The sequence below is a fragment of the Chelmon rostratus genome, chromosome 5 (assembly GCF_017976325.1).
Source record: "Chelmon rostratus isolate fCheRos1 chromosome 5, fCheRos1.pri, whole genome shotgun sequence".
NCBI lineage: Eukaryota > Metazoa > Chordata > Actinopteri > Chaetodontiformes > Chaetodontidae > Chelmon > Chelmon rostratus.
Genome location: NC_055662.1, coordinates 8,511,078 through 8,527,598, shown reverse-complemented (window position 1 = coordinate 8,527,598; position 16,521 = coordinate 8,511,078). Strand labels below are relative to the sequence as shown.

The window sequence follows — 16,521 nt, the reverse complement described above, 5'->3', positions numbered from 1 at the left end:
CTCGAAAACTGACAATGGTCATTGATCACATTCAAAGCATTCCGGGTATCTATGAAGCGTGTAAAAACCCTCAGAGGGCTGCCAGGTACGACTGCTGAGCTTTCTTTGCTGAAGCTGTGATCATAGTTGGGAGTTGTCCTTCCACTCGAGTTGATGATGCTCTGTCCTGCTTAATGTTATCCTTTGTGCACACGGTGAACTTCAGCAGTGCCCCAGCTTGAAAAATGTCTTGTAAAATCAGATGTTGTCTGAGCTGAAATCTTACGCTTTCTGCGTATTCTTGAAATGATGACTTTATTAGTTGGTAAGGGACCGTACAAAAATTATCAAGAGGTAAGTGCAGACTGAATTTCATGGGATAGCAGGGGAGGGTCTTTAAGTTTTTTCTCACCCCAGATTTATATTTAATTTCTGTAATTCCTTATGCTGATGGCCAACAGTGTCTCTGACCTCAGTTTTACAATATGTCAGTAGATATATTATGAGGAGGGTTTTTCTGTCTCAAGGAGAGGGTTCAAAAGAGATACAATTTTTATACAGTCCCTTAAGTGATGCAATTATGAACCAAAGTAGAATTGTATGATTTTGACAGATTTTGTAAAGTGACAGATGACAAAATATATGACAGTCAAACAAAACATTGGTTATGGATTGTAGCTTTAGTCCCTGAGAAATAATTATATTACAAATATATATGCTCTCCCTGATGGTTAAATGATGAATTTGTGTCTGAAGTATATTTTCTAGCCAGTTTTGAGACATGAAATGCTGTCTCAAGCCTGGCTTGGAAAGTGCTTCAGACATTTCTTCTCCCTAAATATCCACACCGACCAACTTTTCCCCCTTCCTAACACCAGATTTGCGATAATCAACATGAAAACGTAGATTGGATCTCTGGAGATTACTCCCCTCCTCCTGGACAGCTGTGAGGGATCAAGGAGAAAACTGTCCATCAAAACTATCATTTTAGCGACCGGCTGTCCCCCCAAAAAATCCAGAGTCATGACCTCGAGGCATTCCACCCAGGAGGAGCCTGCGCCGCCACCGCGGGGATAAAGATGCCGAGAAAGAGCGGTCACTTGTTTTGGGGAAGGTTGGGGCTTTAGGTGTATCGGATGGCAGACAGCCGTGGAATGGCCCTTCAGGAACAAACAGACATCTCTGGGGACAAAGGCAGGGTTTGGCTGTAAAGTACGCAGCTTAGCCTCCCCAAGACCCTGAACTACAAATCAAATGCTGTCTTTAATTTAGTTGAGTTTGGGGTACATTTCGAAAGAGCATTCAAAGAAACCCTAACGGACAATCTGCCAAACTACTCTGATCACATTCCTCTGTGAGAACCTGTGCATTAACCTACGGGAGTACATACTGTCACATGTGACATGTGTTTTAACAGTTGAGATGGAAACCTCAGAAATCTAAAGAGCCTGTTACAACAAAGTGTAAAACATGTATCTACACCCTTTTTTATTTGCATTGCAGTCGTAAAAATTGTGACTTAAAAAGGTTGTGTAGGCTAATGGATGTGTTTTCTCACATCTTCACACAGCATTATACTGCTTTTATTCCGCAGTCTGACTCAAAAAGATGCACATATGTGTTTAAGATTGATGCAAGGTTGACAAAAAGTTCTGCTCCCAGGAGTTCTGCTTCCTGCCCCGAACCCGGTGAATGGCAATAAAGTTTTGGTTTTTGTGTCACGTTTAGGTCATATTGTTGGGTAAAGCGACATGCTTGGACTGGATTCAGTCCGGGTCATTTTCAAAAGGAATTTATTACAATGAGTCTGTCTCTCTCTGTATGACTCTGCTAATAATCTGCTCTGCTGCGAGTAGATATGCAATGCCCATTAGTAAGAGGGAGGCGAGAGTGTATCCACTGCACTGCATTAGCCTGGCAAGCTACAGTAACAGGCTGTGCCGAACTCTATTTACTGCACAAACATCCATCAAGACTGCATTACAATCTAGATGTGTGTATCCTTATTATTAAAACATTGTTGATCTGTATCTTGAACTACATCTGCCAAAAAAAAACACACAAAACTGACAATCGTGGGACTAAAGTACCAGTTTATCAGACACAAGGGAAATTTTAAAAAATCTACCAATCTTGCAAGATTAAAAATTCCTTTACAGAATTTCTAGATCTGCACCAAAAATTAATCCATTGTTCCTACAACAATTTGTTTAGCACACTTTTTGAATCAAACTTTGGTAAGAGTTGTTGAGATGCCCTGCAATTTAACAAACAAACAGGTTGGAAACGAAACCTTGTTGATGAAAATTCCAACACGAGACCACCATCATAGAGGGGAAGAGTAATATAAGTAAAAATAAGCAAAATGCCTCTGCAGTAAGGTTAATACACAGGTTAACACAGAGGAATCTATACTGTGGCCAAGTGTTAGCCAGTGTTTTTGTTTTTGTTGGGCAAAGTGAAAGCTCTGTGCTCTGGGGCCCTGATGGACTGTAGATATCTTGATGCTGTTTGTTTTTTAATGATCCTCTGTGTTGCCATCATGTGTCGTCCTCATACACATCCCAAAGAAATATTTTTTGTACCAGAATTGTTTTTTTTTATAAAAACATATGTATGAAAAAGAGTTTTTATGTAATATGACTATTAAAAAGCAAATATACCAGTGGTTATTCATGTGTGCTGTGCTGTTTATAACATTAGGGAAAATGCAGTTACATGATGCCAAATGTGCTTACTTGATTATTCAGAGAGATTCTGCTATCGGAGTATTTATATGCTGGATGAGTTTTAAGAGTCCACCTTCTTTAAATGGCTGATTAAATGTACTGCAGCTTGTAAGAGTTTCAATTAGACGTTTGTGCTAAAATATACAAGTGTGTCATTGAAATCCCATAAAGAGACTTTGGTCACAGAAAGAGTCCAGGATCATAGTGGCTGACTAATGTAAGACAGGTGTGTGTGTGTGTGTGCTGACAGGACTGTGTTGGCTGAGGTTCTCAAAATCCTCTGAGGTCATGACAGTTTTTACTTTAGTCTAAAACAGGCCTGCGAGCTGATTACTGACCAACATTCTCCATCTTCTTTTACATACTGTATGGTTGTGAGTGGGATTCCTCCACCCCTGCCTCTAATGATTCAGTATTTAGCTTTGTTAATATTTTGTGTCACTATATCACAAAGAGAGATTTTTTTTGTTTTATCCTGCTCTCTTAAAAGAGGAGGTCAGAGGTCAGGACCCGCACCGGGCCTCTGCTGCATCAATTTTTGCGTTGTCTTTTAGTTTTATTTGCCAACTTTATATGGAAGTGAAGACATAATCGCTCCTCTAATTGTGTTTCATCATGGCTGTGTTTACCACCTCTCTCTTTTTTAAATAAATGGTGCAAAACATGATTCATGAGGTAAATCAGACAGTACTGGATACATAAATTATGTCACACAGTGTCTATGAGAGTACTCCAGGTGCTCATCACACGCACATACTGTCAGTGCAATACTATAAACTAAGCACATTTAAATTGGATGAACATGGTGAGCATATTTGGTGCATTACATCTGTTTAGACAAATGTATATGGCCTAAACAACTTCAGCTTCATAAACAGTTGAAAAGCCGTGTGAACAGCTGTGGAACAAGTAAGAAGTTGTTTTTGTTTTTTTAATTGTATTTGAATTGATCCAGGCCTGGTTGACTGAGGAATCAATGCTTATTTTTGGCACAATCATGGCTTCACAGTTCCACATTTACCATCTGTTGTGTGCTTGCTCAAGAACACCATGACGATAAAAGATAAAAACAGATAACAGAAAACAGATTAATTTTTTCTAATTAATCTTGACCGATTGGATTGCCTCAGGACTACATGTTAGTGTAACCAATCCTAAAAAAGAATTATTGATTGGCTTATGGCAAGCCCAATCAACAAGGGGGGAGCACCACAGCAACCCTTCACTTGAACCCGGAGAGAAGCAATCAAACCTGAGAGGTTGTACATCTTAAGATAACCCCTTCCATTACATGTGACCTCCTGGGGAACCTGCATTAACTCAGTTACTTCTTCCACTCATCTCTTTATACTCACAATATGTAAAGTATACTATATCCAAATCTAAGTCTAACCCAAGAGTATATATATTTGCATACAGTGTGAAACAGAATCAAGCTGAGTGAATGTTTTATCCACTGCTCCCCCTGCTCACTGACTGCTATGCTCCACCCACAGGGGCGACATAGAAGCTAATTAGATGAGGTATTAAATTTTGCTGCAGTATGAGAGGCAGATTAACATGACATTTGAGGTATTTAGCTGGAATTCTTATCCAGACTGATGAACTGTGGAAAAACAGGATCAGAAGCCTGTGTTCGAAGGTAGCCAATAACATTCCAGTCATCTCAGAGGAATAACATACACTCTATTTGTTATGTATATTACAAATATCCTGTACTCAAAGAATTTTGTGTGAGCTGAGCACAAACTTTGAAAGACAGATAACATGTTGAGGACAAGGTTCGTACCCAGGTCACAAAGAAGTAGACTTTAGTGCATTACGAATATCATTTAAGTACAGAAAAGTCATTACAAGCGCACTTTTAATGTTTGGAATGAGAAGACAAGCAGGAAGCAGACATGTCTCCTGGTGAGGAGTGTGCTTTTCTTGTTTTATTATGGTCATAACACCTTTGAAATGATCATCTTCGACGAGCTAAGACCAAAAAAGAGTCGACGGCTTGCTAACATTAGCCATTAAGCTACTGGACACAAGACCAAATATGGATGTCCTGCCAAACGCCTGAGTGTACTGAATTGAGCAAGGGTCCGCATAATCGCTGACGAATTCAGCTTTTCTTTTGCAATGGGAGCAATACGCTATTTCCTCCTTCGGATGTTGCCCAGTCTCTCTTCAAAATGTGTGGACAAAGGTATTTGCTGTCCTCTGGCTACATCATGAAAAGACCTGCTACAGAGTTTAGATTTGCTCAAATCTTCAAGGATCAAAGTTCACTCTTGACTTTGGAGACAACAGTTGAGGTAAAAAAACTCACTTATACTGACGCACTGTGTTAAAATGCTGAATTGTGCCAAAAGTGGTCTGATCATTTCGAAAACACAGCTGAACTTCGACTGTAAGTACTGTATATTTGTACCTTTTCTAAACATTCATCAGAAAATCAGGTAACATGAGTGAGAGGAGGGAAGAGAGAAAGAGTAATCACCATGGAAAAGATTGTTCAACACAGAATAAGAACAACAGTTTGCCGTTTATAATTCATACCGGTGTTAAATAATGAAGCAGGTCTTTATATCTAGATAAGGAAACGCTTGGTGACCTGAGAGACGAGATGCTTGCGTGACTGTCTTTATTTAAAGTTGATCTTGAAGGAGCAGGTTCCCTCGTTAACCAACTTACATCTTTGCTCCTCTGCCCGCCAGCCTGGCCTGCCATCTGCCTCCGCTTCCTTTTGTCTTATTTGTCTGTCTGCGAATGCTCACGTTGCCCATAAGCTACTTGGCGGCTGCACGAGAGCACATTCATTACAGCGTTTTCAATCATTACCTCACTTTCCGTGGACGTCATTGCAGAGCCATTAAAAGTCATGCTAAATGAGAAAATTTAAACATAATGATAATAAAACACGATAATGACGGCCAAGAGTCACAGTATTTCTGTAAATGGAGCCGAGAACATTCACACTGAACGTTTTATTCTGTATTTTACAGTCGGTAAAGGTCCCGGCTGTGTAGATTTGCCAGGATGTAGGGACTGACATCATGGGACTGCCAACTTTAGGTCCAATATGAAGTGTAAATTGAGTTCAGTGTAGTTCATCATGCATGCATACGGTACAGACATACAGTATTACAGAGGACCTGCAGTACTTTTTACACATGTGATACAGGGATTACTTATTTTTTATTTAAATGAGTTGAAGTCAATGATTTACCAAGTTTATGCTCTTAAAGAAGAGCCACTGTAATGACTCTGCGCAAACATGTTTGTATTAAATTGTTACAGCAGTGGTTCCCAACCTGGGAGATCACAAACCCGAGGGGTCACAAGATGATTGATGAGACATGAAAGAGACAAGAAAACATATGATAGGTGTGATGTGTCACAGGCCTTGAAAGCTCTGCCTCTGGAGCCCCTCTTTGTTTTTGGGGTTAAAGCTGTTTAACCAGTTTTGCTGCCAAACCATTTGCTTCTTTTGAATTTCACCTTAAAGTCTGTAAAAAAAACATTCTGTATGAATTATTTCTGAATCTATTCGTGATAGTGAATGAACAACAGTTCTTTACCATGTGTAGTAGTGTTTCGTTTTTTTTTATTCCCATGTGAATGTAAAGAACCTCTGCTATTGCTCGAATTGGGGGGCGTGGCCGTGTTGACTTCCGCTTCCTGTGAAGTGGCGGGAAACTGTATGAGTGACAGGTACGGCGGTTTCTATGGCAGCGCATTACGACACAGAGCGCAGGAAGATGGAGTACAGCACCGCCGGTCGTTTCCACGACTCTTTAACACAGTTTAAAGTTTACGAAGATTATCTGGACTCTAAAGTCACGCCAATGGATTTATTTTGCTTAAAAGTGAGTCACTCTGGTACAAACTATTGACGTTAGCCCTCCATGTCGTCCTTGCTATCTGTCCCTACGTAACCCTTCTGTTCTGTTTCGTACACCACGTATATCAGAACCGCATTCACTAAACTGCCACTTAAAGATTATCTTGATCAACCTGCAACCGTACACGTTATTTAAACATAATTATCGACTTGTCAAAATCACCACGACCCCTTGTTAAATTCGGCAGGTACGGCAATCTTCCAACCAGTTCTCACTGATCGTACAACATCAATTCGTTCAGATTGTTTGTTTTCTAGGCAGCAGCAGCTGAACTTTTATTTTTCTTCGTTGACTTTTTTATGAACGGAGTTGCCGTTTACTAAGGGAAGTACTTCCCGTATTGAACATTGTATCCTCGTTGTTTATTGGGGTTTTTATGAAGTATGCCTGTCTTTCCAGTAATGGTTTAACTAAATTTTGAATGGGACCTGGCCTGTGGTTGTCTATATTCGAAACGACGCATTTATCGGCTACTCTTTCTGTCTTAAATGTGTCTATTTTAAAGTACACAACTTTGTTATTCGTTTTCTGGACAGTTTCTATCAACACGCATTAACATTTGCTGCATTAAAGATGTGTGTATGGAGCCGCACACATCGCCATGGCGATGTCATGTTGGTGTAGTGTATGCGGTCACACGCTAGGTGGCAGTCACACACAGGTGTGGTGATAGTCCTTTGGTCTTACCAAGAAGCTTCTTAGTGAATCCTTGGTCCAATGTTGGTTTAGGTGATCCCGTTGTTTTGCAAAATTTGCGTTCACGACAAGTTTTAGGCCCACTTTGACCAAATGGTCTCCCTCCTAACCACAGTTATTCTAGCGTGACCATTAGGATTCCAAATGTATGGTACCATAAAACAATGGGACTACAACTCCTGATAACACCTTAAAATGATTTAGATTGTCTAGTTCCAAGGATTCAGAAGTCTTAAGTATCTCTTTTGCAAATGCTGTTGTACCTGAAATGTGTTCACCATTATGATCAAAACATATTGAGAGCACTGGCTTATTATGAAGGGGTGATTTGTAGCATCCATCCATCCATCTCTTCATGTCAACAGAGGAATTACTCGTTTTTATATGAGCTTTCTTGTTGATATTTTCAGGGTTTTGCTCTCAGATATATTCTATCCGGTATACAAATAAGCTTGAATTTGACTTGCTCATCAGAAGTAGCCAATTGTGCTTTCGCCCAGCAGATGGCACACTTGCTAATGATATAAGTTTCTGCTGTGGTGGCCACTTTGTTTGAACACCTGTGTCCACACAGAGAATAGAGCAACTCATATCTTGCCTGATAATCAGCTGCAGTCAGTCATAATCAAACTCAGTCACCTCTGTGTTGTGACACAACACAGTCACCACAGGTCATCTAACCTGTGCACTCATGCTGATAAGGCCCAAGTTCTGATAAAGCAGCTAATTATAAACCTATTTTTCCTGTATGATGTTAGTTAGGGCTTGTCACAAACTATGACTGTAAACTCAGAAAAGTGGCTAACAAGGTTTTATTACAAAGTCAGTATTTCAGCTAGGATAGATGTAGAGTATTAGTCCAGGTCCTGGTGTTGACTATAAGCAGCAGCTCGCTCAAATAGACATGTTCAATGAGCCTTGAACACAAAGACAATGATTTTCAGGCCAATTTTAGTACCGGCAAATGTCTGAGACTCATTTCTGGTGAGCCACATCAAAGTTGAAGGAAAATATAACTTTTCCTCTCGGGTGCGGACGTAGGCCCGGCTGCTGGGATTTTGGGTAGGAGGACATGTGGCCGAAGCTTTGATCTGACAAGCCACAGGATTTGACAGCAAGATTTGGTTTTTAGATGATGACTTTATGGCTTGGCTTTAATGATGGTGGGTCTGCGAATGGTGATTGGAATAATGTAGCTAGCAATCCCTGCACAAGCACTGACACATGTGCACTCGCTCTCTCTCTCTCTCTCTCTCACACACACACACACACACACAATTAGAAAATAAATAGACCTGTGCACGTAGGCATGACATCACACTAAACCCCCAAAATGAAACTACATCTGAAGCTTGTGATGTTGCAGAGCAGGGTATCATGTCCATATTTTGTGGAAGGGAATGAAATAACAATTTTAAACTAAAGGCCAGCATGCGGAGTAAATCCAAATCTTCCTGGCTGACAGAATTTCAAATTTCATTTGTCAGTACGAAGTGGTTATTGCTGAACTGGACCCAAATCCAGGATGTTGCAGAAACTGGATATATGCTTCGTATGAAATACTCACCGATTCATCGGTTAGTGGACAGACAGAAAAGTAATTGTTTAATACGTTCGTCAAGCGAAAATGCCAAATCTCTTGTTCCATCTTCTAATATATGAGGATATGCTGCTGTTCTGTTTTCTATCATACTATATTGAATGTCTTTAGGTTTTGAACTGTTTGGCAGCCAAAACAAGCAAAAAGACATCACATTGAGCTCAGGGAAATTGAGATAGGCATTTTTCACAACTGCTGACATTTAATAATAGTAAAAACAGTAGTTGCACTCCTAAAGGGCTCTCCAAGAGGAGCAGTGAGAAAATAAATCACAGCACTCACAGCTTGCCATGCCAAAATTCAAGACTGACAACATCTGACAATCTTCAGCCCTTGTCAGGCCTTGTCCCCTCTCTCTTCGACTGACTCCTCTCCTTTCCTTTGCTCTTTGCAGAACAGGGAGTTGGCCCGTAAGCTGGTGGAGCACGGCCTCAAGGGCACGGTCCTGAGCAGGGAGGAATTTGAGGAGAAGAAAGCAGCTGCACACTCTGCAGAGGCTGCGAGGAGCAACACGTTCTACAACAGGACCCGGTCAATGTGAGTTAAATTCTCACCACCAGCCCACCATGCTCACTGAGATGTCCTCCGCGTGACTAACACGGGAGACAAATTCACACCAGCCACCAGCCAAATGCTAGAATGTCAGGAGGCTGTGTTATATTCTGGAAATTAAATTTAGCTGTTTGAACGTCTGAATGTGGTTAGTGGATTTGGGGATCAATCAGTCAGTGTGGTTCAGAGAAGAAAAGTTACTCTCCCAGTGTCTGCCTCTATATGTTAGTGTTCTGTGGTTCATTGTATTGACTTTTCATTCAGCATGAAAGAATAATATTTTAAATAAGTGATCCTCATTCTTCTCCCTTGTGGCGGGGGCTGGGAGGTCCCTGTGCATTAGTTTGTGTACTTGTGCTGTGATGCCTCAGCCACTTACAGTTCTTAACCAGATCCTGTATCTCTGGCCATATGTATGTCAAAGGATATGACAAAAAATGTGGCCTGGACCTAAATTTTGCAGTTTTTTAATTGAACTTTTCATATAGTTGATGTTTTTTTTCTGGACTGTGGATGTGTTTTGTGTGATTTCAGACACTGGCGTGCTTTGATCCCCTGTCAAACTGTTATTGAGCAAAACACTGGCTAGCAGCTTCCAGACTGCCGTTGTAGTCCTGACCTCTGACCTCCCTGTGTAAGAGAGGCAAGAGAAACCTGCCCTGTGGAGTCTGATTAAGTATAGGATTATTGTTATTATTGTAATGCTGTACAGAAAATAGCACTATGTAGTCACACTGGACGGAAACCGTGTTCAGTGCTAAAACTGCAGCATGTTTTTCTGAAGTGGCTGAGACGGTGTGTTGCTTCAGGTGCTGGTGAAGTCATCACAAAGATCATTTTATCCCCCGTTTAAACGATTGTGGGGTAAACAGTAGAATTATGCCATTCCTGTTATCACGTACTGTATTCTACCAGGACTGCATTGTGATTGTACTACCTTGTGTTTTTATTTTCCGGGCCCCTCTGTGTCAGGATCCTACCTCCTGCAGTGGTCTCGTTAAAATGAATGAAAGTGTGATGCGATACATGCGATTGCATACAAAGTCAAAGGAGAGATGCAATTAGATGCAAGTTCAGATGTCCAGTCTATGAAATGTTAAAAGATAGTGATAAAACCAGTCCATTCCTAATTTCTAAGATTCCACTGTGCCTTCGATTTGCTTCCGACTAGCTGACTAAAGATTTTCAATATTTTAACATAGAACAAAGAAAACAGTACATTTTCACATTTGAGATGCTGGAGCTCCAGATTATTTGCCATTCTTCCTTGAAAATTAAGTGAATTAATTAATCATTGACTAATTGCTGTTATAATCCCACAATAGCTAAAATTTGACCGTCAGCACCCTTGTGACAACACAGTGAAGCAGCTCACCGAGTGTGTTTTTGAGACGGGGTTTCTGTCCTCCTGCGGTGAGCGGCAGCAGCAGTATCAAGAGGAAAATGAAAAATGCTTTCTTGGCTGAGGGTCTGCTCTGCTAATGAAAGCATGACAGCTCATAAAATCTGAATCTTTCATAGCTGTATCCGGTGCGGTAGTGGTTTGAGCATCTTATATAATCCTTTAGAATTGCATTTTTCAAAGAGACAGGGTAAATGGGAGTAATTCATCAAATTAAATGAACAAGGCTTTCATTTGAAAAAGGGCTGCCCATCTGTCTAAATTCAAATAAAAGTGGTTAATATAAACAAGCTGGATGACAAAACTACAAACTGGAGTCCTCTATAAACTGCCCCTCCTGAGGAAAGTGATCACAGTGATGTTGTTCTCATTCTTGATAAAGCCATGTGGTTGTGGTATCTCCTTTGATGACAAGCCAGAACAGACTCCAAATAAGACTGTTCACCACGCACACACACACACACACACACACACACACACACACGCACACGCACAATCACACACTCAGGGTTTTGGACGTATCCAAACATTTACCTGCTAGGTGTTGAATTTGATTGAATCGTCAGATGCTTATCCAAACGTGCAGATGTCTCGCTGTTGTCCGCCCCCCCTCGCCAAACGTCTGTGAACATCAGTGACACTGGTGAAATGGGAGCCTCCACACCTGCAGTTACAGTGATATTAGGCCACAAAGCCTTTCATCTTGTCCCAACAGGACCCAGGGAAATGTTGTACGGGAACATTGGGATGTTGTATACACAGCGGTCTGTTCCTTCTCCAAGAACTACATCCATGTAGGGACTGCTTCAAAGGCTGTGATCCTCAGATGTGTTTGTATGGAGTGCAGGATCACAAACTCCACGTTGACAACATCCAGTCAAATTGATTTTAAATGAATACTCCACGGAAAATCAAACTAAAAGTTCATAAAAACACGCCTTTATAACACTGTCTTTGTCTTGTAGACAACATTTTACAAAAGTTCTGTTGTTAAATGATAGAATAAAGTAGTTTCTATAGAAGTTTTGATGTGTTTTGATATCTCCAATGGAATTTAATCTAAATGTGTTCCTCACTAGAAAAGTGAATTAGATCATTAGTGATTAATCAGTTTCAGTTCTTCTCTCAGAGACACCTTTCAAGCCTACAGTAAATTTATATTTGACGTTCAAAAATACATATTCAGATGAGTATTCCTTTAAAATTTTGCCACAACCATTACAAAGCCACATTTGGCTGTAGGACGTAGTGCAAAACCTCTAACTTTGTCTTAACCAGGCACATGTGTTTAATAAGTGTCAACAGCACAAGTTTAATAAGGGAGCGCATTTGTTTCCCTTTTGCCTTTTTAAATTCAATTTGACAGGAACCGTGTACAAGAAAGCATTACCTTGAAAAGATGTTTTGTGCCAGGTTGAAAACACCGGTTGCTTTCCATCTGCCCAGGCCATCTGAATGATTTTTGTTTTGGACATTAAAACACCTGTTGGAGAAACTAAAGACAGACTGAATGAAAAATGTGGTTCAAGTTCAAAATAGTCTCACAATAGCCCCTCCTGGCTCACTCCGCTGCGTGATTGCCATTATCAGTTATACAGTACCTTGTTTTCCGTCATCGCTCTGCAGTAGACAGATGAAAATGGTCTGTTAATAATCAGACATTGTTGGGAGAGACATCACTCGTGGCAGTTTCACCGTCTGTTATTCTGAGCTGGCCCGACCACTGCAAGTGGTTTTTGAGGTAATTAACCAGCAGGGTTATGTTATTTTAAAAGGAAAACACTTAATTGAATATGATCCAAGTCTAGGTAAATGATAGCTTATAACAAATTAATGTATAAAATCATTTGGAATAACCGTTAAATAATCATCTGAAACATCTGCTGCCTTTGAGATTTTCTCACACTTTTGTCAGTCATTATGTGAAGTGTGGGTAAAGAATTTTAGTACATTTCACCTGCTGTTTGGATTATTTGCCCACTGCCAACAACCTGTGGGTGACTATAAGCCAACATATTTTTTTATATAATTAATAGCTTTCATTGCTTTCCCACGCTGGACATCTTGCAAAAGACCTTGACAAGACAGAAAAAATAAAAATGCACAGCATTTGCAGACTTTTTCCATCAAAAGTGGCAGGTTTGAGCTGTGCCCCCCCCCCTCTGTGTCTGAATGCAGATTGCTCTTTCCTCTGTGGTTTCATGATTGGACTTCCACCAAAAAAACTGACCCCCTGACCTCCTGTTATGGTCACATTGTGAAAACACCAGGCCCAGGATGCAATGAACCACCTGCAAAGTGGCCGAGCACAATGAGTACAGTGTTGTGAAAAGCGAGTGTGGCCACAAACACTGGCAGCTGTACGGCAAACAAACTAACTGTAGTTGTTCTTTGGCTAGCAAAGAACAAAATCTGGCCAAATGGGGAAAAAAAAGTGATGTTAGGAATAACCATCCGTTTGGATTTGCATTTATTTGTGCCTCTTTTCAACAAACGGTAATCTTTGTTTCAAAAACATGGACTTCCCTACAGACATTTGCACCTGCATACTCACCCTCTCATGGCACTGGGTATCCATGCTGTTTTGAGAACGCCTTTTTCCTTCCCTGTAGGCTTTAACCTATGTCTCCAAAGGCATGCCTTTTTTCACTGCTCTGTCACTGCTCTGTGTTTTTTTCCCCCTTCCTTTCTCTTCTTTTCAACCTCCCTGTGCTCTCTTGGAGACCTTTAGTGCCTGCAGGTGTATAAATAGAGCTGTTTTCAATTAAGGGCTAACCTCGCCTGTAGCGTGCATCTGATCAATGAATGCCCCTGCACCTGTGGTAATAAAATACCAAGGGAGTGGAGATAGTGCTGTGAATGCTAATCAGATGTTGCCCTGTTGTTGCCCTGTCTCATTTTTAAGGACACCACGCTCCTCCTGACAGCTTGGCTGTGAAAGGGGGGGGGGGCTTTGCCAGAACATCACAAAAAGACCAAACAAAAACCGGTGCTCTCATCGGACATAAGTGAAATTCAATATGTGATTGAAAAAGGAAACTTGGATGAATGGGATGCTTAGTCAGTTGTGTGGTTGTTTGGTTAGGGGAAAGTCGAGTGGTTAGTCAGAATCAGCACCTGGTTGCAAAAGAACACGGTTGGGTCCAGTAGCAAAGTTTGTCTGACAAAACTCAAGTTTTAGTTAGTTTAGATTATCCATCTTTGATTTTAGACATCAGAATAACTTTTATTACTTAAAATGTTAAAGGTTGAGTTTAAATTGATCTGAAAGCCAGAAATCTGACTAGTTTTTTTGATACTGCATTCAGATTTGCTAAGATGCTATCAAACACAAGCCCAACAAAAGAAAATGAGCATCGTGCGTTTATTCCTGTGTTCCAGCGGTGAGTTAACAGTTTAGGCTTGTAGACTAGAGTCATATCAGCACCTCAGGATTTTAGCAGAACATGAATGTCTTGTTCTTTTATTAGATATTCCAAACCACGTGAACTCCTCAACCTACCAGATGTTGGAGATTGTTTTCTGTTTAATGCAAACAAAACTTCTAATATGGATATGTTAGACGTTTTGATGGTCTTTTGTTTTATCTCAGATAAGAATGACAGCTGATATAAAGTCAGAGACAAACAAGAGGAGCAGGGGAGCACTGCTGAGCAGACGTGAGGCCTCAGTTTCCTCTCTGCTCCGGCTCTGGCTCGGGCCCAGAAGTCCATGTCAGCATATGTCCTGACCTCGCGTGCTCACGGCAGCCCTGCGAGGTTTCCATCAGGCTCCCCGCGAACTCCCCACCGTCCCAACCACAGCCATGCTCATTGTCCATTGTACTGCAGCGTTTTTACAGTCGGCCTCAAGAATTCTCCGCTCCCTAACTCTCTACTCTATATTAAAAGTGAGCTATCACTTGCCGTGCCAAGTAAAACCAGTGCCACGAACACGCACAGTGAATACATTTCACTGCGGATCCAGCCTCCAGATGCTTAGCAAAAATAAGATTGTGGATGTGACTGACATGAGAAGCCTCACGAAGCTGATCCCAGGCTCATTTTTAGCCAGCCAAACCCCCGCCGCTCTCCACGACTGCTACTCTGGTGAGGGCCCTCGGGCGACGAGGTTTTGCAGTCTCTATTACATGTGCTGTCAAGCCAATTGCCTTCCTTGGACTTTGTGATTTTGAATGGGTGTGTAACTTTGGAGCTCTCCCCTGCAAGCTCTGTCCAGAGACACACATCCTGCCAGGCTTAAGCTCGCCACCACATCCCACCACACAGCACATAGATCAACATACACACCAGTTTAGGAGCAGCTGGTGCAGCAGATAATAAAGAACAAGCTGTCGTTTGGCCTGCACGTTTCCACATTTTAGAAGTCATTCCATATTTCATATTAATGGCTTGATTAATGAAACGTCTGCCCTCACTCACTGGTCATATGGGAGACACCTAAAAACATATGACTTATTTTGACAAAATAATCCTGACTCAAGGCCTACTCACCAGCTGTGTCTGGAGCTCTCAACCACAACTCAATCACAGTAAATTTTCTTTAGATGTGGCCTGGTGGATGTGATAGCATTTTGATGCAGTGTGTTCTCTGGGCATTTACACCTTGCACTAACACTCATTTATCCTTCAAAGAGATAAGATATCCACACACATGTTGCATGTTAGGAGGGTTGGATTGGATTCAAGTCAAACTGGAGTTGTTACCTTCGAATCTGCTGATCCAAACCCTAATCCTTTGTTACTCATGCATTCAAGTAAAACACAGATTTCCAAAGCTAGTTGCTAGAACAGGTATCAAGAACTGGTTTATGTGAAAGGGCTGCAAAATTTTAAGAGTTAAAGTTAGTTAAGTTTTTCACTCCTAAAGGACATGCAACATTCTAGCTAATGTTTCAGAAGTCAGACTTTTGGCTTTGAACATATTAATTATTTCACCTGATGTTAAATGAATGTTATTAATATTTTATCCAGCTTTGCACAGCGTAAAAATTTCTCATGAGAAGTAATCAGTTTGTCTGTCCTCTCACTTTGTATACCCCCCACCAAAACTGAGAATGTGATTTCAGAGTGGTTTGAGTTTTTTTACATTTTGTTTGAGCCCACCACTGACCAAACCTGGATACAGGACCATCTCCTTTTTATATATCAGGAAAATGAGCATTGTGTTTCAATGTGGCCTGCCATCAAGTTACCCTTGGAATTAACAAGTGACGTTTATCATTTCAACCATGAAAGCAACAGCTAGCACCTCCTAAAAATGAGAAGCTGCCACCTGAATGTTTTGTGCACGATGCTTAGGATTGGCTTGGGACGTCCGTAAATGCATTTTTTATTGAAATACAGAGTGACAGTTACAGTGAATGTCAATGGTGTTGCACATGCAGAGTGAAAGCAACCAGGAACAAGTACAAACTTTCGATTGGCCAATAGTGTCATGACCCTCTTCTGCAGCACGTCCACCAGAAGAACATGCTGAACTTTGTTTGTTATAACTTACTCTAGATCCCACTTTTCTTACAATATTGAGCATAAGCTGGGACCCAAATGATATATACTGTACACTCAGGAATGTATTGTATATAATATTGATTCTGGCCAACATGTCATCTTTAGATCCAACTGGTCCTACAGTAATTTCCTCTTCTTGAGTTGCTATAGACCTAGTGAC

The 16,521-nt window shown here is 40.9% G+C and overlaps 1 protein-coding gene across 1 annotated transcript in view; it reads left to right on the top strand.

The window, feature by feature from the left end:
* The first annotated feature begins 6,457 nt into the window (after positions 1-6,457).
* Positions 6,458-16,521, top strand: part of cfap299 (cilia and flagella associated protein 299) — a 72,759-nt gene continuing 62,695 nt past the window's right edge. Inside the window, exons 1-2 of the mRNA XM_041937945.1 lie at positions 6,458-6,565; positions 9,292-9,434. Of these exons, the coding sequence (XP_041793879.1) occupies positions 6,458-6,565; positions 9,292-9,434 (251 nt within the window). The remainder of the gene's footprint in view (positions 6,566-9,291; positions 9,435-16,521) is intronic.